General features: G+C 43.6%; 1 protein-coding gene and 1 long non-coding RNA gene across 3 annotated transcripts in view; one reads left to right on the top strand and one right to left on the bottom strand.

Annotated features, from left to right (window-relative positions):
• The window catches only part of SMAD6 (SMAD family member 6), a 49,380-nt gene extending 29,948 nt beyond the window's left edge, over positions 1 to 19,432 (top strand). Inside the window, exon 4 of the mRNA XM_026709269.2 lies at positions 18,475 to 19,432. Coding sequence (XP_026565054.2) covers positions 18,475 to 19,019 — 545 coding nt within the window. The 3' untranslated portion in view covers positions 19,020 to 19,432. The remainder of the gene's footprint in view (positions 1 to 18,474) is intronic.
• The window catches only part of LOC148124709 (uncharacterized), a 529,533-nt gene that overhangs the window by 120,983 nt on the left and 386,590 nt on the right, over positions 1 to 21,960 (bottom strand). The gene's annotated exons all lie outside the window — the stretch shown is intronic.

The raw sequence follows: 21,960 nt of genomic DNA, 5'->3' as shown, positions 1-21,960 counted from the left end.
ATACATTAAACAGGCTGTGCCCAGATTAGATACCAGTCCAGGGATGTTTCCAAGGACAAACAAAATGGACGTTAGTCATAAACCCACCAGTTCCAGCTACATTCAGTACTGAAAAGCAATTAAAATATAAATGCTAAAGATACCTGAAATCTACAGTTGGATCACTTCAGGCATTATCTGGTACCAGAGTAGCTTGCTACAACAGTCTTCTCTTCTCTTCTCTTCTCTTCTCTTCTCTTCTCTTCTCTTCTCTTCTCTTCTCTTCTCTTCTCTTCTCTTCTCTTCCCTTCCCTTCCCTTCCCTTCCCTTCCCTTCCTTTCCTTTCCTTTCTCTTCCCTTCCCTTCCCTTCCCTGTTCCCCTCCTCCCTCTTCCCTTTTCTTTCCTTCTCCTACTGACCCTTCCCTTCTCATCCTGTCCCATCCTTTGCTATTTCTTAAAAGAAAAAAAAACTTGATACTACTCTATTGCTGTGAAAACAAGAAGTGAGTTGGTTGTGAATTATGTAGTGAGTATATGGATGGCTGAATGTGTGCTCTAACAAGGCGTCTCTGGCCAGGTGAGAGTAACTCAGATTGGATGTATTGATGTCTACATCAGTGGTCCCCAACCTCAGCAACTGAAGATACAGTATATGGACCTCAACTCCAAGGGGGATTCTGGGAGTTGAAGTCCATCCATCTCAGAGTTACGGACGTTCAGAAACCGTGGTTTAGATTCTCACCAGGGCAGCCATGTTGGTTGCAAGCAATTGTTGTGCTAATAGACTTCCTTGCTTCCCGTTAAAGATTGGGAGTAGAGATTGAGGAACTTCTGTTGGGTACATAGACCAGAATTCTGCTTTTTCCGGGGTTGACTTCTAAATAATGATGGTCCTTGGGCAGTACAAATCAGTCATACCTTCGCTTCGCAGGTTGTGTGAAACCGAACCGTAACTAGTGAAATGTATGATCAGCTGAATAAATCCTAGCAAACAGTGAAAGCAGAATTCCTTGGATTGAAGCTCTAGTTCTTAAATTGATCCCAAATGGGGCAATTTAAGAGAATAGGACACGCTGTAAGGGCTGTTAAACAAAAATGACACCCAATCTCGGTGAGATATATTTCCAAGTTAAGAAATTTTAGAAATGAACATTTAGTCATTTCTTTGCAGATCAAACTCCTTCAGCCAGCCTGGTGTGTTTCTTCAGTAAAGAGAAGCCCTGAGCCTTGGTGTACCAAACAGAATTGTAAAAGCAAAATGGAGTAGATAAGACCCGATGCCAAATATGGCATTACAACCACCAGATTGTGACTTGGGGGGAAGTAGGTCAAAGCACAATCACAAATCTGGGTTGATTCAACCATAATATAATTAGATCTGAACATACGGAAGAGAACTCAGGAGTTGTGTTTGTGTCTGCCTTGCCAGGAGAGAGAAAGCGGGAGGATTAAGAGTTGTTTTATTTGCTGCCTAGATTGTAACGTAGGCTGAGCCAAGATAAGAAAATTATTTAGCATTTCTTCTGTTGCTACTTTTTGCACCGGTAAGAAAAATATTGGTGGGAAAAGACCCTGAACTTAGTGTGGCTGAGCCCAGAACTATCGGCTGTTGTGTTTTAGAGACATAATAATAACATTTCCTTAAGTGTTTGTATAGTAAATATTTAAAGTACTTCTTAAAATATGTACAGTAGACTTAAGTTTTAAAAGTTTTATCTGTCTCCTACCTAGAAAGGCGGAACAATTTTGAGAAAAACCCAAACAATTTTTCCCAAGTGTTAATTTTAGACTCCATGGACTGTATATTCTCTGTGCACCTTGTCTGTTTATGGCTCAAATATGACCACAGCAGAACCCAACGGTTTCCATTGCTAAACAAGGCAGCAAAGCAGTTGTTTTTTTTAAAGAGTACTTTGTTAAAGTTCAAGATATTAAAAAGTTTACAAAAAGCAAAATGTTAAAAAGTTTTACAGAAGTTTCTGTAATAGAAATTATATCGACATCTTTCAGTATCATTTTCTTGGCAGTACACTAAGTACCATATATACACCCTTAGAATTTGACAGTTTGGGGGGCAGTTGTTAAGTGAGTTTCTCCCCATTTTACGACCTTTTTGCCAAAGTTGTTAAGCAAATCACTGGAGTTGTTGAAACATGGGTTTGTTATCTGGTTTCCCCCATTAACTTTGGAAGCCAACTGGAGAGGTCACAAAGGGTGATCACATGACCCCAGGACACTGCAACTGTCATAAGTACATGCCAGTAGACAAGCACTCAAATTTTGATCCTTTGACTTTGGAGATGCTACAGCGGTCATTCAGAGTGAAAAGCAATCATATGTCACTTTTTTCGGTTCTGCTGTAACTTCAAATGGTCACTAAGCGAACCGCTATACATTAAGGACTACCTTTCTTCTGTAGGCCATTTCCAGTAACCATCCGTGATCACAAAGTTGTAAGTAAAGCTGAGTTATAAACACAGCACAAAAAATCATCGGTTGCTCTCTTTCTTCTCCGGAAGAAATTGCAAAGACCAGACTGCTCTCTAGAACACTAAAAATATCCACAGGCCGTTCTCATCCTGGTCATTCGTATTTCAATTCAGCTACCATCAGGGAAGTGTTATAGGTGTCTTAAAATGGGGACTAATAGATTGAGAAATACTTTCTTTTCCAAGGCAGTAATTGTCTTGAATCAAACAGTGCACTTGTGATTTAGTCCTATTATTATTTTAATTTTTAAATACTCTCTAGTGTGATTGTGATGAGCTGCTTGGGCCACCGTGCTGGAGTAGCTTTCAAATTTCATTGTATTTGTGGAATGCAATGACAATAAAGGTATTCTATTCTATACAGGGAACACCTTAAAAGCTCACTTTGTGTGTGAAAAGCCAACTGATCTGAAGTGGTCTCCAGACTGCTAAAGCTAGCGTGATAATCATAAATACACTTTTATGCCTCAGAAGGTTAACCAACTTAGCTGTAGCTCTGGAAAAGTAATCCCACCCACCCCAAACCAAAAAGCAAGCAAAATTGTAAAAATGTTTTGTTTGGTCAACACCTCTGAAGAAATGAAGCACCCCCTTATTCCAGCCGTAAAAAGGTGAAGCAAGACAGGCTGGATATTTTATTTTTATTTTATTTGTCTTTTAATGACCCCCGCAATCCCTTGCATTTGGGCGGAGTCGGAGCCGTTGAACGGAGCTGAGTGTTTACTGGCCGGATGCCCTTCCTGTCACCAGTGCGGAGTTCGCAGCTGATATTTTACGCGTTGCGCCCAGAGTGAGAAATATCTGCTGCTACTCAGATTGAACTCGCAGCCCGTCGGGCTGGATATTTTCCTCGTTTCCTTCCGCTTTCATTTGGAGAAAAGCGAAACGATGAAGCTGAGAAAGCCATGGAGATGTGGAACAACAGAATAGCAGAGTTGGAAGGGTCTTTCTAATCCAGCCTCCTTCATAAGCAGAGGAGACCCTCTCCCACTCCAGACAAATGAAAAGGCCACCTGTTCTTGGCAGTGGCTTCTTGGTTGCGAGAGAGAGGAGCCAAGGGGGTAAAAGTTAAAAGAGGGGGAAGGGGGAGAAAAAGGAAGAGTTGGCAGGTGGACAACCTTGGTCCCTGCCAGACGGTAAAGAGTAAGGCAGGCTTGAGAAAAATCCTGGTCTTCTTCTAGCTTCTCCTGTTACGGTTTTTTTTTGGTCTCTTCTTCCATAATCCTTGCAATGTGTGTGTGTCTGCTACATTTACAGGGAGATTAGGGCCAAATTTTTGATGGTAGAGGAACCTCGGGGCCCAAATAATCTCCTTGCAAACATTTTTTTCCAACTGGTAGCAACCACATTGGTACTTTTGCTAATTAGACCTGCTAGAACCACTTAAGTCAGAGGTCTCCAAACTTGGCAACTTTCAGACTTGTGGACTTCAACTCCCAGAATTCCTCAGCCAGGATGGGACCCCTGACTTTAAGTTCTTAGTTGTAGCTCTGGCTTTATCTTGTTTTAATTTCTTACATCTAATTGATGTCATGTTTCTGTTATTTCATTGTATTTTGTGGCATATCATATGCTATTATCTGTGGTTACAATAATAAACTGGTTGGGGCCCCCCTGCTGTTTCTACCCTGTGGTCAGGGGTGGGATTCTGCCGGTTTGGGCGAACCCCTTGCTCCAAAGATCAGCACGGAGCGAACCGGTTCTCTCCGATGATCATGTGAGCCCACCGCCTGCCTCTGTGCATTACTGACGGTTATTGTCCCGGTTGATCAGCACGGAAGAGCGGATTGCCGCTCCTCGGCTGCGTTATTCCCCAAAATAACCTAGCAGGTAAGGATTTTTGCATTGCTGTTCATGCGCGCAAAGTGCGCGATCACTGAACTGGTGTCAGCTTTGAAATTCAGCTGCCACATTTAATGGAAGGGGGGTCTGTGGAGGAGTTGAAAAGTTCAAGGTGTTCCTGTATGTCCTACTAAGAAATTCCAGTTGCAGTCAATTGGTTCTTGTGAATTATGAAGTGTAGAAGTGGGAGGAGAGAAGGGAGGAGAGAAAGTGGATTCTGTGTAATGGGCAAAAATACTTTCACTTTGGGAAATTGCCTTAGACGTACCGGATCTGTTTCTAAATAAATCAATTAGAGAGAATATGTCTCGGAGTGATTGATATCATGGATACTTTCTGGATACCTTACAACTGGTTGTTATACCGGCAGCATCCCACCCCTGCCTGGGGTTCCTGTGGAAGGAATAATGACTTAAAAAAAAAAAAGTTTTCTATTTTTATAACAGACAAAGCAACAAATAAAACCTTCTTTCAGTTGTACAATGTGTCAGTTTGGTACATATGTGCACAACATCTACAATATACTTCAATTTCTTACTCTTCTATCTAGCCATTGATAAAATAAATCACAAAAATTGTAATACTCCTTTCCTTCTTGCTCTCTTATTCTAATGTTAGTCTACTCATTTCTGCACATTCCATTATTTTCTTAATCACCTCCTCCTCCTCCCTTGGAATTTTCTAATTTTTGAAGGAAAATGGCTTCTCAGGGCAGTGGTGTCTTTTGAGCGTGTGTCATACCCTTGTTGGAGTCCGATTCTGAGGGGGAGGTTAAGCAGCTGACAGGGAGTGGGAGTGTGGATTCGGTGGCTGTGGAGGAAATGGGGGAAGGGCACAGTCCGGCTGGGCATTAGAGGAAGACCCAGGACCAACCCCTCTTCATCCTAGGGCACACAGGGAGGAACAGAGAAGGGAGCAAAATGGCTTACAGGAGAGGAAAAGGCCCTGATCCCTTTCATTAGTTGCAGCTGGGAGAACAGGATATAAGTGGGGCATTTACACGCAGCTCCTTGCTGGAAGCAAAGCCTGCATTATCTTGGTCGAGGCTTATCTGAGTTTTGGCATCCGCCCAACTGTGGCTGCTTGTGTTATCCTTTGAAAGTCTGCAATTTATCATCCTGGCCTGCTGTGTTAATTACTTCAGTGAGGTTTGTGTTGGTTTTTTTTTTATTTCTAATTATCTTTACTTTGGGTTCAGACTGCATTTCTGACCTTCATAGACTGTTTTTTGAAGAGTTTGTTATCCAGCCAAGGATAATTGGACATTGGGGCCAATTTGGAAGCATTAAAGGGAATTTATTCTACTTTTGTGACTTCGTTATTTGTGTGTGTCACACCCCGGGTCACAGTAAGGGTGGATGCCACAGGTATAGAGGTGTTACTTTTCTCAAATGGGCTCTAATAATTTCTAGCTCCCCTGGGATCTCTGCAAACTACGGAGCCAGTTTTTTCTATCTTTACAAGAAACGCACTTGAGGGAGACCTGGATAAATTCCCTGGGCCCCATAGCTTTGCCCCCGCCCCCATTAGCAGCCCATTTTAAGCATCAGATAAACCAGTTCTTCTCAAACGTGGCAATTTGAAAACGTGTGGGCTTCAACTCCCAGAATTTTCCCAGCCACTTTGAGAGCTGAAGTCGGCTGGTTTTCATGTTGCTACAGGGTGTAAATAGCGACATCTAGTGACAGAACATAGTATTATCGGCGGCAATGAGGTTTTGTAAAAACGAAAACCAGAATAACGTTTGTTCTGCGTGCTTCATGTTTTTTATTAGGTAATTTTCAAGCTGGTAAACTCTGTGAGTACTTAAGAAATTAATCAATAAAGCGCTACGTTCAACAACTTATTCCAACAAAGGGAATTATTTCTTTAGCTTTCATCGCGTTTTTCTCCTAGCTGGTACATTATCAGTGGAATAAGCAGAATATCTGAAAATTCACCCAAGCGACTTCATGCTCTTTATCAAGGGCTGCATTTTGCATGCTCAGATGAGGAGGCAAAACCCTGTTTCTCTTTATGGGGTGGGCTCACCCACCTGCCCCCTGTCAATGTCATCATGTCCTGGATTCATTTTACCAAACTCCGTTCCAACTTTCCCTCCTGAACAATTCACAAGGCACGAGACACAATTCCAACCTGTTTTGTAGGAGGTGATCAGAGTGGGGTCAAACACATTATCAGCCTCGAGTTCCTATCATCCGCATCTTCTTTTAATGACCCCATAATCCCTTGCGGGGTGAAGTCTGGGCAACTGAATGGGGCTAGCGCAGTGTTTACTGGCTGGATGCCCTTCCTGACACCAGGGCGGAATTTTGTTCAGCAGAGAAATTCTCATTGTACCCAGAGAAATGTCTGCCTTCTACCTAGGATCTCGAGTCCCTATGACCCCCACCCCCAAAGAGGCCTAAGTCCAGCCCCCTTGAGGTGAGTTGACTCTTATCTGGCATCAACTTGTCTTGACCATTAGTAGATCAGATTATTTGTATAGGTTGCATGGAATAAACTTGTAAGGCTTTTGAACTCTATCCTGCCTCCTGGTTTTTTGCCCCTGACATACTTATAAATGCAGATAATCCTCGACTCACAACCACAATTGAGCCCCAAATTTCAGTTGCTAAGTGAGACATTGGTTAAGTGAACTTTGCCCCATTTTACAAACTTTCTTGCCCCATTTGTTAGGTGAATCAATGCAGCTGTTAAGTTGTAGTAACATGGTTGTTAAGTGAGTCCGGCTCCCCCATTGACTTTGCTTGTCAGAAGGTCACAAAAGGCGAATGCCATGACCCCAGGGACGCTGCAACCGTCATAAATATGAGTCAGTTGGCAAGCCTCTGGATTTTGATCCCTTGACCTTGGGGAGGCTTCAATGGTTGTACATGTGAAAAATGGTCAAGTTTTGTTGCAACTATGGATGGTCATAAAATGAACTGTTGTAAGTCGAGGACCACCTGTATAGCTTAGCAGATTATTAGGTCTTCATAGATTGGTTAAGATTCTGGAGACAGATTCTGGTTAGTTGCCTAGTAGGACGGAGCTGAAGGGGAAGGAAGGGAAGAGAGGAACAAACGGTTGAGTTGAACCTCAAGTCTAGGGAAGAATGAAGCTACTCCAAAGAGAAGAATCCGACTTCATTCGCATCCGATGGGTTGTTGTTTCTACAGAGATTTATCTGTAACTCCTCTGTTTTTGAACAATTCCGTCTCCTTTTCCAAAAGTGACACCACACTTCATCTTTTGGGCATTTTATAGCAATAGAGAATTATTTTTTTTAAATGTAGATTGAGAAAATAGTTAAGTATTGTTCGATACCTGAGGACTATCTGTGCATAGTTTCCCTCCATGCTTTCTTTTGTCCTCACTCCACCCCTTTTGGGTGAACTATATTAGTATTTTTTTTCAGTGTTTGTGTGTATAGTTTTTGTAAAACTTGCTATGATCAATAGAATTTAATATATTAACAAACGGAAAAGCCCTCCGTGGAATGAATGGGCCCTTTCTGGTGCTTGTGGTTTGGAAGAGGCAGCAGTCAAGGCCCAAACCTCCATTCTCCTCTTCAGCCCCTTTTATGTGGGTCCTCTGAAGTCGTCTTCAACTCAGCTTGCTGGCACCGGGGACTCCACAGTTTTCACTCTCAAATGGTAAACAGGTTAAAAATCATACTGCTAATCCTGAGATCGGTGCAACCTACTTTGCTTTTTAAAGAAAGAAAACTGCCAAGAGATTGCTAGCGTCGCGTCCTTTCCTTCCCAAAAAAGCCAAAGGAAAAAAGGGGGCGATGCAATTAATCCTAGTTTTGAGTGCCACAGCCCTCCCCATCCCATTTTCTTCCCCCAAAACTAGAAGCCATCAAAAGGGTTGACAGCCCTTGGCAGCTCAGCAGGGTTACGAAACAGGCCGTTTGGCTTCTTGTGCAAACCATGGTTAAAACAAACCGTGGGTTTGTATGATGTCTTTGGCCTTCTAACCTGGCATGGCCTAATCCAGTGTTTATCAACCTCAACAACTTTTGAGGTGTGGTGGACTTCAACTCCCAAGAATCCTCCTGCCAGAATTGCTGGCTGAGGAATTCTGGGAGTTGAAGTCCACCCACATTTTCAAGTTGCTAAGGTTGGAGAACACTGATCTAATCTGAGTGGGTTTTACTCTTACAAAGCACCTGACAGAAGTCCTCCCTTCCCCTGTTTTTAGGGGGGTCTTGAATATACCTTGTCGAAGATTGAGATTCCCAGGCATTGTGAAAGGAGAAACGTGTCAGTTTATGGTAGCCAAACGTAAGAGCGGGTTTGATAAGCCCCTTTTCCAATTGATTAGATTAACACAGTTGGAATGGACCTTATGGGTCATCTAGTAGTTCAACTCCCCCTGCCCAAGCAGGAGACCCTACACCATCCCTGACAAATGGAAGTCCAACCTCCCCTTGAAAACTTCCAGTGATGAAGCTCCCACAATTTCTGAAGTCAACTTCTGTTCCATGGGTTGATTGCTCTCCCTGTCAGAAAATTCCTCCTTATTTCCAGGTTGAATCTCTCCTGGATCAGTGTCCATCCATTATTCCTTGTTTGACCTTCAGGTGCTTTGGAAAATAACTTGACCCCTTCCTCCTCTCTGTGGCAGCCCCCTCAAATATTGGAAGACGGTTATCCTGTCTCCCTTGGTCCTTCTCTTCCCTAGACTAGCCAGGCCCAGTAATTCTCAATAGAAACAACTCCAGTTTAAATTCTATTCGCTATTCCTCTATCTCTTGTAGCCAACTCCATATTTTAATCCAATATTTTTGGGCTTCCGGGCATGACCACCACATATGGCAGAAAGTACCTTGGTTTTGTCTGCATTTCCAGCATGTTGGATTCATATTAGGGTACATTTTAGCCAGTCTCATTGGGGGCAAATGCCGCTTATAGAACATCTTACATGTATTTTCTTTATAGGTCGCTGATCTTGTTAATGTATAATTTTTATTTTTAAAGTTGCCAAGTTTGGGGACCCCTGTCCTACAACTGGGTTGATTTCCACATTGAATTACCGTGGAGGCTTCTGGGAATTTTTTCTTTCTCTCTCCCCCCCCTTTTTCTCCCACCAAGAAAACTCTCCCGAATGTTGTAATGGCCTGCAAACCTTGTGGTTCTCTGAATGGAGCAGCGGGAGCCAGGGCATGGATTTAAAAATAAAAATAAAAGTCATGGAATTGCAGTTTCGTTTGCATTCAGGCCGCTGCTCTTCAAACAAGGCTTAAATTACAGGCCTGGCTGCGGCTTCCCCTTTTCAGAATTTTTGCCAAGTTGCAATTGACTTAATGAAATCCTGCTATTTTGTTCGGTGGGGATATTTTTGGCAGATGTTGACTTAACCCGAGTTTGGATCTTATTTTTCTCCCTTTTTCTTTAAAAGTGAGCGCAGCCCGTGGGGAGGAGGAAAAAAAAGTGAGGGGTTTTGTTCCTGTTTGTGGCACACAATCTTAGCAGCCAGTTGCCTTCTTTGCCTTCTTCAGTTGGGGGGCAGAGAGAAGAGCCTTGGTGCTGCCTTCCCTTTTATTCCCTCCTCAAAACACAGTCGGAAACCTGACAAAAATAAACCGTAGTAAACAGAACTTGCAGCGTGTGCCTTTGCTGGGATCCTTCACAGGATTCCTACAACAAAACAGATCAGATGTCCTTGTCTTCCTTTGTTATTATCCTCTGACTCTGGTTTCAGTGACCTGAGGCTTATTTTATTTGGAGCGGCTCCTTCTCCTTTTCTTCTAATGTTCTCCTGGGATTACAGAGATCAAGCCTTGGCTAGATCTTTATCGAACTGTCCAGTTATCACAGTTTTCGGATGGAAACATTGGAAATAAGTTCCAGTCGAGAATTTAGGCACTCGAGAGAGATGTCGTTTGGCCTTCTATGCTGACTGGAATATTTGCTCTGCCGTGTCTAGCCCATTTTGCTTCTTTCTGGCCTGGTGGCAGGCATCCATTCACGATCTAGAACAGGGGCCTTCAATCTTGGCCACTTTAAGACTGGTAGACTTCAACTCCCAGAATTCCCTAGCTATCTTAAAGTGACCAAGATTGGAGATCCCTGGTCTAGAAGGGGTTTCCATGTTGTTTTGGACACATTCTCTCATCCTGCATGTTCTCTTGGTCAGTCTCCTTCAACCTGTTGCCATCTGGATGGTCATTAGCTGGGTTGGCTGGAAGATGAAGATGTAGCCAGTCTCATTTCAATGGTTCAGGCTGAAGAAGACAAGACTGATCTCTGAGGTATGGAGATATGCTAATAACTGGTTTCCAGTTACTTGAAATTCCAACTTTCATTCTAATAAGGAAGAATTTAAAAAAAAAGATAGTTGTCCCATTTGTACATCTCAGCAAAGTTTATGAGAAGCTGCCATTATACATACCAACCTTTCCCAAGGTGGCAATTCTCAAACCACTTGACTGGAGAATAACCAAGTTGGGGAAGTCCAACTTGAGTCCTGAATGCTAGCCGTTGACATCTGGCTCAATGGCTCCCAGAGCTGGGGAAGATTGATGGAGATGAAATATTGTCATATACGTTCTATTATTTGTAATAATAATAAAAGCAAAGATAGTACCAATAATAATAGAAGCTCTGAGTGTAATCCAAAAACATCTGGAGCACCATTTGAACACCGTCAGCCATGACAAAGGTCCCCAATTGCAAAAGGAACATCTGACATCCTGCACTGATACCTTTAACACCCTCAAACTTCCCCGGTCCTTGGGAAAGATTCGTTGACATTCTTTTCATCAACTTCTTGTCTCTTTAATTTTTTCCATCAATGCATTTTTGATAATTGGACGGTCCGGATGGCCTTTAAAGGGGTGTACCTACCTAGGATTGTGTTTTGCCATTGCATCATAACAAACAGAAAGGGAATTGTCAAGCATGTGCTGTGTCCACTACTTCGGCCCTCCGTCTCTGAGTTAGCTTGCTCAGGGCTCTCCAACCTTGGCAACTTTAAGCCTGGAGGACTTCAACTCCCAGACTTCCCCAGCCAGCTTGAATTCTGGGAGTTGAAGTCCTCCAGGCTTAAAAGTAGCCCTGGGCTAGACTAGAAATCTCCTTCCATCCACAGAACCAATTAATAACAACAATAGCAACAGCTGCTGGCAGCTTGCCCCAACTCTCCTAGGAGCAGAGAGATCAAAGTGGCCTGAGGGGCCAGGGAGGCTGTTTTGAAATGAGTTGATTTATTATGGTAAGCCTCTGGGGCCTTTATGAAAACCTTCGCTTGGTTGTGCTGAGTTAGCTGTTACAGAATCCGAAAGTTGCCTGCATTTTACACCAGCTAGACCAAAGATTTGAGGCTGTGATATATATATAAAACGTGCTGCCATTAGTCATCCTGTTGGACCGCGTGGAGCTGTGGAGAGGACCTTCCATAAAACGGGTGCCCTCTAGATGTGTTAGAACTTCTCTTCCCAGAATTCCCCCTTCGCAGGCCTGGAACAGCCTGGGAACTGCAGAAGTCCCGTCCCAACATTTCTGGAAGACTTTTGAGGTTTTTTGGGGGGTGGGGTGGGGGTGATTGCTCAGGAAGCCAACGGTGAAGGGAGGCCAAGATTGCACAGTGAGGTGGTTTGATTCTTCTTAACTTGATGCTCATCTCGGAGACGTTTAGAGCCAGCAGCCCTAATAACCACATCCGTTGCACCACATCCATCACCATCCTATAGCTTGGAATGTGCTTGCTGACCAAATAAATGCTCCCTGTGGCTTCTTGGGAACGCCTTGGCTGTTTCTCCCAAGGAAGGACCTTCTCAGGCTCCATTGACCCAGAAAGCCCGATTCAGAGGTGCCGTCCTGCACACCACAGGCACAGCTGGAGAGCCCCGTCTGCCACACGCCTGTGTTTTTCCCCCTCCCTTCCAGGCAACCTTTCCCCCAAAAAAATTTTTTGAGGAAGGGTCTTGAGAGAATGGGCGGGGAAGAAAACTGAGCTTATGGCTGCCGCCCCGACTGACTTCACGCTGAAGGTATGGGCCTGAAGAGCTGGCTTGTACAAACAAGCAGATTGGAAGGCTGAGAAAAACTCCACTCCAGCCTTGCCCTGTGGCTGGGGTGGCATGGCATGGATTGGCGTGTCCCTGAGACGTGCCAGTCTCACCTGGCGGTAAGGTAATAGTGCGGAGGGAAGAGTTTGGAAGGGGGGAGCAAGTTGTTTGCAGGCCGTACCTCTTTTAAAGTTTCCATCACCAGATAAATTCACCCCCACTTCATTGGAGGGTTTTTCATGTAATGGGCCAACTTCAGGGGTTGGGCCGTTTCACCTGATTGCATTCTAGCTGCAGCTTGTAATCCTTAAAAACTTCGTGAAAGCAATTCAGGGTGTTTGCTGGTCCATGATGCACTGGAGCTGCGGTGGCTGTTTCCCTCCCTTCTGGGTACCAGTTTCTGCAAGGGAATTTTGACCTGCTCCTTATCTGGGCCGCTTGTTCTAAAAAGTTGTCTCCAACCATAGCTGCTGGATTCTGAAGCAGCGGATGAAGATAAAAGGATGAAATAATTTTAGCAAGCCTCTTTCATAAGATTGTGATGGGGGTTTTACTAAAGGAGAACATTTGTAGCTCAGGGTTGACAGGAGGGGTCCTTGGTGCTCTCAGATGAGCTTCCAGATGTCTCATGACCCAAACTAGGCAATATCAGTTGACTAGCACTGATGATGTTAGCTAGTTTGGGTAGTGAAATGCCTGCAAGAGAACAATCGAGGTCAGAGAGCACCAAGGACCCCTGATTGGGGTTTTCGTCCTTCACTATGCTCTTAAGACCTGGCAACATCTGGGGATCAGTCCACCAAGTTTTCCTGGCTCGATTTTTGGAAAGTGGCTTGACCTTGGCTTCTTGTTGGGGCCGAGATGGAGCACCTCATCTGGCTGACTTTGTGCCTGGGGTGAGACTGGAACTCCCAGGATTCCAATTTCTAGCCTGGTAACTTTAATCATTCGTCAAACTGGCTGTCTAATATCCAGGACTGGGGTTAATATGATACTAAATTTTGCTAAAGGTAGTTTGATTTTTAGCAGAATGAGGTCTGTGAACCCAAGCATAGTGGTTTGTAAACCACGGTTTATGGACGAACAGGTTGGGTGAATTGCAGTTTATTGAATAAATCATGGTGAAAGAAACAGCTAGATCTGCGACCATGGGGTGAGTCGGAGGAAATGTGGAAATTCAAGTAGGGCTTTGGAGCAATCAGGCTTATGATTTCTGTGCCTTGCAGGGTGTGTATGTGTGTGTGAGGGAGTGAGGGAGTGTGTGTGTGTGTACGTGTACATTCCAGGTTGTGACAAATTGCAAAGTCCTGATTTTATTTCTGCCTAAAAGTTGGGGTTTTTTTTGGATGCATCCTTTTTAACTTGTGTGAATAGAAGCCCTCAAATCTTCAGGGCTCTGGTTTTGGACCTGCCAGTTTAGCTGGCTGTGGTTATGTGAAAGAAGAGAGCTGAGAGCTGCTCACCATGAAGTTCTTTTGGAAGTCACTGAATGTTCATGAACCTCCTTGTAGAAAGAGCAAGGAAGAAAGGAACAGGGGAAATGAGTTTATTGATAAAAGTATTGGCGAGGCCCGTGATGGCGAGCCTGTGGCACGCAGAGCCATTTGTGTGAGCACATGAACCCCAGGCAAACTTACCTCACTGCGCATGCATGCGCCTCCCAGCTGATTTTCAACCCGTTTGAGGCCTTTTTCGTCCTCCCAGAGGCTCGAGGGAAACCTCTGCAGGCTTTGCAGGCTGAAAAATAGGCCTGTTTCATCACTTCCTGTATTTCCGGAAATACGGGGGGATTGCATGCGTAGGGGGCGGGGGCGTGCACATTGCCTTCTGGGTGCTGGTATGTGAGCGCACAATTTTTGGCACAGGAGCCCAAAAAGGTTTCACCATCACAGGGCTAGATGGTGGCAAACATCTGGGAGCAAGCCCCTCTTTTGGCAAAAGAAGTTCCTTCAAGACTTCTTGATCAGAAATGAAATCTTTAATCTCGTTTCTGTCCCTTTTTTTCGTTCCTGGCTGCTAATTTTTGGAAATACGACCCAGAGATCGGTCGTAGTTCTTGGCTGCATTCCATAAACCAGCACTCTTGGTCGTTGAAGGGAGAAATTTTCTTTGTGCAAAAAGGATCCGAGGAATTACTTGTGCAGTTCTGAGAATTACACACACACACACACACACACACACACACACACACCCCTGCAAGGCACGGAAATCATAAGCCAAAGCCCTCCTTGCTAATCCATCTTCTTCTGGAGATCCCACCAGGCAGGAATTTCCCACATTTGCTCAGACACGCTCCATGGTCACAGACCGAGTTATTAATTTTTAACCCTGATGGATTCAGCTCCTTCTATTTCTCTAGGCTGTGCAGTTGTGGGTGTGTAGAATCTGGCTGTCGGCTTTCACTTTGGTAAAAACGCCTCGCTTGAATCTATGGGCTATTGAGTGTTTCAAATCCATGCACCCATATAGCCCTTTGGTCTTATCAGGATTCAGCTGATACCTTTGGCTTGTAATATTCTCTCATTTTCCCCGCCTCTGAATGCTTAATGCTGGCCAAGCCAGCAGAACATTAGCTGCCAAAAGTTTGGATAGAAGAAGGAAAACCGTGCAAAATTGGGTATTTGCTGTAGTAAGGAAATCCAGCAATATTCTGTAAACCGTTGATCAACTGCAAAAAGGATAGTTGAGCCCTGAGAACAGTGTAGGCTACGGATGGATGAATTATATATGATAGATAGATAGATAGATAGATAGATAGATAGATAGATAGATAGATAGATAGATAGATAGACAGACGTATGTATGTATTCCAGCTCTTTATTCCAACACTCAAAATGGCTTGCAGCTATTAAAATGGAGAGAATAGAGCATCATAAAATTGGTGCAATTAAACCAAAACTAGAATTAAAAATCAATCAATAAATTAACCATTCAAAGCTTTGCAATATACTTTTCCAGCTTCCTAAAGTGTAGCAGCGTGGGAATTTAATGCACCTCTTTTAAGCGTGTTTACGGAGATTCTCAATCATCCAGCTCATAGTCGTCCCAAATGTCTTTTTCCAAAAAGCAACTAGACTTCCTTGTGTTTTCTTTGAAGATGCTTCACTTCTCATCCAAGAAGCTTCCTCAGTTCAATTCTGGGATGTAGCTTCCAGTTCCTTCTCTGGACCCACTTGCTTGACTGAGTAGCTCCTCTTGAACCTGCCCATATTTCCCTGAACCTTCTCCGGCCAAAAAATTCCTTCTCTGTTTGATGATGATTGATTTAGGACTGTCATTTTCAGGCCAGACCTTCATGCGCCTAACTTAGTTTTTAAGGAACTGTGTAGCTGGTGGTATCATTGGTTTTGGACACAGGTAGACCTGAAGTTCAAACCCCGCAGGCTCAGGCGAACATGTCAGTGTATCAGCCAATTTTGAGAACACAGGGAGACGAATTGCAGAAGAACAATTCACACAGGCATTTTTCCCCCGTGACTGTTAATCTTGAGCAGAGGTCTCCAAACTTGGCACCTTTAAGACTTGTGGACTTTTAACTCCCGGAATTCTCCAGCCAGGAAGTTGAAGTCCAGAAGTCTTAAAGTTTGGAGACCTCTGATCCTTGAGCATTCTCACAAGCTTGTTTTTGCATGGTTAAAGTCTCCTAAAGTCATTTTGGGGTGGTGGTGGTTGTTTTTTTTGAACCAAATAACATTCTTGGTCCTGGATTTTGCCTGGGGAAACTTGAGCCAGGTTGATATTATTCCCCTCCTCCTCCTCCTCTTCCTCCTCTCCCATTTGAAAACTGCAGAGAGTTACAACTCAAAGTTAATCTTTAGCAAAACAACAGCAGTTTAGGGTTGGTTCCCTGGGCAAGTAACGTCTGCTTTTCCTGCCAGTGAAATTTGAGAATGAAAGGGGGTCGTTGGGTGGGAGCGGGAGAGAGAAAGTAGGCCTCTATTTTTGAAATCCAGCGCGTCAGTCTGCTCTCTCTCAAGCCAAATGATGGTATCGGTTTGACTTCAGAGTTAATTGGACTTGATGGCCTCAAGGAACAAGGTCAGGAGGGCGACGTCTTGCGATAGGTTTGATGGGAAGCTCCGAGCCAGGTTCAGGGTTTTTCCCACAAACCAAGAATGCTTGGCTGAGGTTCCACAGAACCTGGGAAAAGATGGGAAAAGGACTACAGGCTTCAGATAGTAGCAGAGGCAGAAAACATCTAATGCTCCGGTTGCTTAGTTATTTATCTTCAGTTGCTATTTCTGTGCTGTTAACAGATTACAGATAATCAGAGTTGGAAGGGACCTTATAGGTCATCTAGTCCAACCCCCGCCCAAGCGGGAGACCCTACACCATTTCTGACAGATGGCAGTCCAGTCTCTTCTTGAAGGTCTCAAGCGATGGCGCTCCCACAACTTCCGAGGGCAACTCCTGTTCCACGGGTTGATTGTTCTCACTGACAGAAAGTTTCTCCTTATTTCCAGGTTGAATCTCTCCTTGTTCAGTTTCCATCCATTATTCCTTGTCTGGCCTTCAGGTGCTTTAGAAAATAGTTTGACCCCCTTTCTCCTCTCTGTGGCAGCTCCTCAAATATTGGAAGGCTGCTCTCCTGTTCCTGTAAAGATGACATCCCTTAAAACAACTTCGGGGCTGTTAGAAAGTATTTTCATGTGCACACACACACCCCCAAAAAAGGCACAGAAGAAGGACTCTTATCTTTGCGCTGTTCAGGTTTGAAGGTGAAATGGAAAGGTCAAAGCGTTTTTCTCTGATTCTGGTTTTAAACAAGAATTAAACAGTTTGACCTTGTTTTTTATTCATCAAAGAATTAACACAGTAGGAATCTCGTCTTTGAGGGATGTTCTTTGGTAATTCAGACCCCAGCCAGAAACCTAGAAATTATCCAAATATCATTGTGAGATATAACAGCCAGTAAGGTGTTATTTGTATGTAAAAAAACCTTTGCTTTTTGCAAAAATGGGTGTGATCTGTTCTTCCACCTAAATGCCTCAAGGGCGATGCATAATCCATCCATTTCAGCCTTTTCTTTTTATCTTCAAATCTGCCATCCCTGTGGTGTATCCATGTCCGCAAAAAATGCTCTTTAACTTCCAATTAGGGCATTATTTGGTAGTGATGTTCTAGAACAGAGGTCTCCAAACTTGACAGCTTTAAAGACTTGTGGACTTCAACTCCCAGAATTCCTCCTCCAATCCATATTAGCTCAGGGATTCTGGGAGTTGAAGTCCACAAGTCTTTTTCATGGTCATGGTCATGATGTGCACTGAAGATGGTGTTTGATTTCATTGTACGAGGTGCAATGACAATAAAGTAAACTAAATGCCGTTCAAACTCAAAATACATATAAATTATAAATAGAAAAAAAGCAACACAAACCACACTGAAGCAATTAAGGAGATAAGACAGGATAAGGGCTTGAAGACGTCCACATATATTGAAATATACACACTGAGAAGGACGCCAGAACTCAGATAAGAACTGTAAGACTAGAATTATTTCACGTTTTCCTTCCAGCTTTGGGCCGTGCGCAGTTTGTCCTTTTAAACAGTCCTCACAGCTGCAGCCCATGAAGGGGATCAGGGCCCCTTCCCCCCCCATAGACCACACCACTCATATTTCTCCCTTATTCGCTCCTCCCTGGGTGCCCTAGGATGAAGAGGGGATGGGCCTGGGTCTTCCTCTGAATGCCCAGCTGGTCTGTGCCCTTCCCCAGTTTCCTCCACAACCTCCGGAGCCACACTCCCATTCCCTGTTGGCTGTTCCTCCTCCTCTCCCTCAGAGTCAGACTCCAACAGGGGCATGACAGTTTACTAGACGTCAAGTGAATTACAGAGGGTGAGAAGCCATGCCAGATTTTTGCCAGTTAACTTTCTTTTCCTTGGTTCCTTCCCATTATTTGTCTCTCATTACCCATTCAAGTTTAAAAGACATGTTTTGGGAACAGGTTGGCTTTCTTCTTGCAAGGGAATGACCTTGAAGTCTTCATTCACTTTTCCTCAGGCCCTCGCCCAGCCCTCCAGCTCCTCCCCCACCTCCCCACCCCCAGGTTCACGGCAGGCTGGCAGCGAGGTGGCAGTTCCGGCCGCCAGGCCTCGAGTAGCCATGTTGGTTCAGAGCTTCTCTTCCTTTGGCCTGACCTAACCTGTCCCTTCCTCTCTTCCCAGATGCCAGCATGTCGCCCGATGCCACGAAGCACAGCCACTGGTGCAACGTGGCCTACTGGGAGCATCGGACCCGTGTGGGTCGCCTCTACACAGTGTACGAACAGTCCGTCAGTATATTTTATGACCTACCTCAAGGAAACGGCTTCTGCCTCGGACAGCTCATCCCGGAGAACAGGAACGAGACGGTGCAGAGGACTAGGAACAAGATCGGCTACGGGATTTTGCTCAGCAAAGAAGCGGACGGCGTGTGGGCTTACAACCGAAGCGAGCACCCGATCTTCGTCAATTCCCCAACGCTGGACATTCCCAGCTGTAGGACCTTAATTGTGCACAAAGTGATGCCTGGGTATTCGATCAAGGCCTTTGACTACGAGAAATCCTGCCTCTTGAACCATGCCCCTGACTTGGACTACCCAGATGGACCCTACGACCCGAACAGCGTCCGGATCAGCTTTGCGAAAGGCTGGGGGCCCTGTTACTCCAGGCAATTTATCACCTCTTGTCCCTGCTGGCTAGAAATTTTGCTCAACATAAACAACAGGTAGCTGTTGCATGCTGAGGAGCGAAGCCCCGAGGACCCCAAATATCATCTACCTAGATTTAATATAAAGTTTTATATATATATATATATATATATATATATATATATATATATATATATATATATATATATATGAAAATATATATATTATACTTGTAATTATGGAGTCATTTTTATAATGTCATTATTTATGTACGGTGCAATGTGTATATGGACAAAAAATGGAAAATGCACTTTGGCTAAAAGTCTTTCAGTAGTACAGTTGTTGTTTTTAAAAAAAAATGATGGAAAAAAATATACAGCAAATATTGGAGTATTACCAGGATTTTGGCTGTATAGTTTTTTGTTTTTTTTTATAGTAATATCCAGGCCAAAAACTAGTTGCTCATTGATAATAAACTATTTGCATTTATAGGTTCCCCTGTTGTCTGTTTTTTTTTTTTAATTACTTTTTGAAGAAAGAAAGAAAATGGCAAGGGGAATTATTTATGACTTCAAGACAATATATTTCTGGAGTTGGCATGAAATGAAATAAAAACCAGAACCAAACTCGGCCCGGTTTGTAGCTGATCCTATTCTTGGCAGCTCCCTTCTCCCTTCCAAAGAAGGTCTCTTCCCCATTTCTTTGCATTCTTTTTTTTTTTTGGTAAATATTTTATTTTATTTTATTTAAACTACATACAATTCATCTTCCATTTAGCAGTGTGTCATCTGAATACAAATATCTTGTGCAATAATAATTAAAATTACATCCGTGTTCATTTCTTTGGTATTAATTCTCTCTTCTTATCTTATTCATATACATAATATCTCTATTACTATAACACCCCTCTTTTTGACATGTTTAGTTCTATAAACCTCTTTTCTATATTTTACTAATCTATTAGTTACGTGTAGCTTTCGTATTTTTCTCTAGCTTAAAATAAATCAATATATGTAGTTCCCATATCTTAAAACATTCAGCTTGCTCCTTCTCTTTAATTGCAAGTGTTAATAATCTGTTCATATCTGCACATTCTAATATTTTTCTAATCACATTTTCCATCAGTAGGAATCTCTTCACTTTCCCAGTTTTGAGTAAATACAATTCTGGCTGCAGTTAATACACGAATAGCCAAATATGCTTTCTCTCTTTACTATAAGTTTCAGGTAATACCTTTGTGTTCTGATGGGGATACTCTCCCCGGAGATTCAGGAACACCCAGGTAGGCAGGGAGAGGCCTCAAGCACGTAATTAGCCTTGAATCCTTGTGTTGCAGCCAAAACAGATCCAGAACAGACCTTCTTTAAGCTCCTTTAGAGCCTTATCTGCCTGTTTCCAGGTGAAGGCTGGCAGTCTGGGAAGAATCCTGAATAATAGGTCAAAATATAATAAAGGACCAGTAAGCTTAAACTCTACACCAGGGCCCCCCAAAATTGGCCACTTTAAGACTTGTGGATTTCAACTCCCAGAATCCCAAACTTGGCAACTTTTAAGACTTGCGGACTTCAACTCCCAAAATTCTGGGAGTTGAAGTCCACAAGTTTGGAGATCTCTGCTCTACACGTATGGATCTTGCTTGTGCCTGGCATAGATCCTGGATGAACATCTCGGCTGCAGCACCTTCTCAAGTCCCTTCTGAGGAATCCAGCTGCATCAGGGTTTTACACCCCCCGCCCTCCCCCAAAAAATCTGCCTCTATCCTGGGGTTGCTCTGGGAAAAAAATATCAAATAAAATGAAACAAAAACACGGCCCCGCAGTTGTATTAAATGCCATTAAATTAAAACAGCCCCTGCGTTACCCAATCAACCTCAACTATTTCATAGCTCCCATTTGGACCAATTGCAAGCATTCTTAAGAGCTATTCCTTTGCAAAGCCAAGACTTCTATTTTTTATTTCTTTTTTTAACGATAATCAAATGCATCTCTTTGGCAATCTCTTTTTAACGTGTGTGTTCCTTATAAATGCAAATGGGATTGGTGATAACAGACGCATGGAGACACGGGTGCCTTCCACCCCACTGCTTGCTTAATGACCCCTCACACAGGAGGAAGGTAAATTGAGACAGTGCTTGATTTTTCCATGTTCAATCAATATAGGCTGGCTGATTAACTAAAAGAATGTCTTTTTTTTTAGTCCTCCAATGATAAGAGAGCAGAAGCAAATTCTTGCCTTTATGCAAAACCCAGCTGTCTTCTCCCAGGATTCAGGAACTGTGGTCTTTTCTTGTTCCTTGCACTATTTAAATAATAAAATTAAATCCAGGGTACGGTGGGAGGGAAATTAACAAGAGCCCCCAGTCTCTGCCAGAACATCACTGGAGTTTGTATTGGGATGTTAGCTCCGTTCTTCTTTCTTACAAAGCTGTTTTATGATTTTAGGCAGACTTCCAACTCCTCTCTGGCAAAAGAGGCCAAACCAATTTGAACATGTTGTCCTCTTGGAGGGCTCCCACGACTCCACGGAGGCCCATGTTTTGGATGGAGTGACGGGGAGATGTGCTATGTAGCAGAGGTTCCTCTACTGTGAGGGGCCAGGAGCGGACACTGTTAATCCAACACGGTTAATCCTGCTCAGTCAGGAACCTACCAGTCCTTTTTAGAGCAGAGGTCTCCAATCTTGGCAACTTTAAGACTTGTGGACTTCAACTCCCAGATTTCCTCAGCCAGTTCCTCACGCATTACTTGGGGATCGGGTGGTTTCTGTTGTCGGAATCCAGTCCTTGTTTCAGCAAATAGTCATATATTATGTTTCCTTTCTTTGTGTCATATGAACCCATCAAAAGAGTCAGTGTGTTCTGTGAGAGTGTCCTGAAGGTGTCCTCTATGCAAGGGTCTCCAATCTTGGCAACTTTAAGACTTGTGGACTTCAACTTTGCTGGCTGAGGAACTCTAGGAGTTGAAGTCCACAAGTCTTAAAGTTGCCAAGGTTGAAGACCCCTATTCTAGAGGACCATCAAGTC

This window comes from Pseudonaja textilis, chromosome 13 (genome assembly GCF_049901715.1).
Source record: "Pseudonaja textilis isolate UNSWEBS1 chromosome 13, rPseTex1.2, whole genome shotgun sequence".
NCBI lineage: Eukaryota > Metazoa > Chordata > Lepidosauria > Squamata > Elapidae > Pseudonaja > Pseudonaja textilis.
Note: the sequence above shows the minus strand (reverse complement) of the source record. Positions and strands in the feature narration are given on the sequence as shown.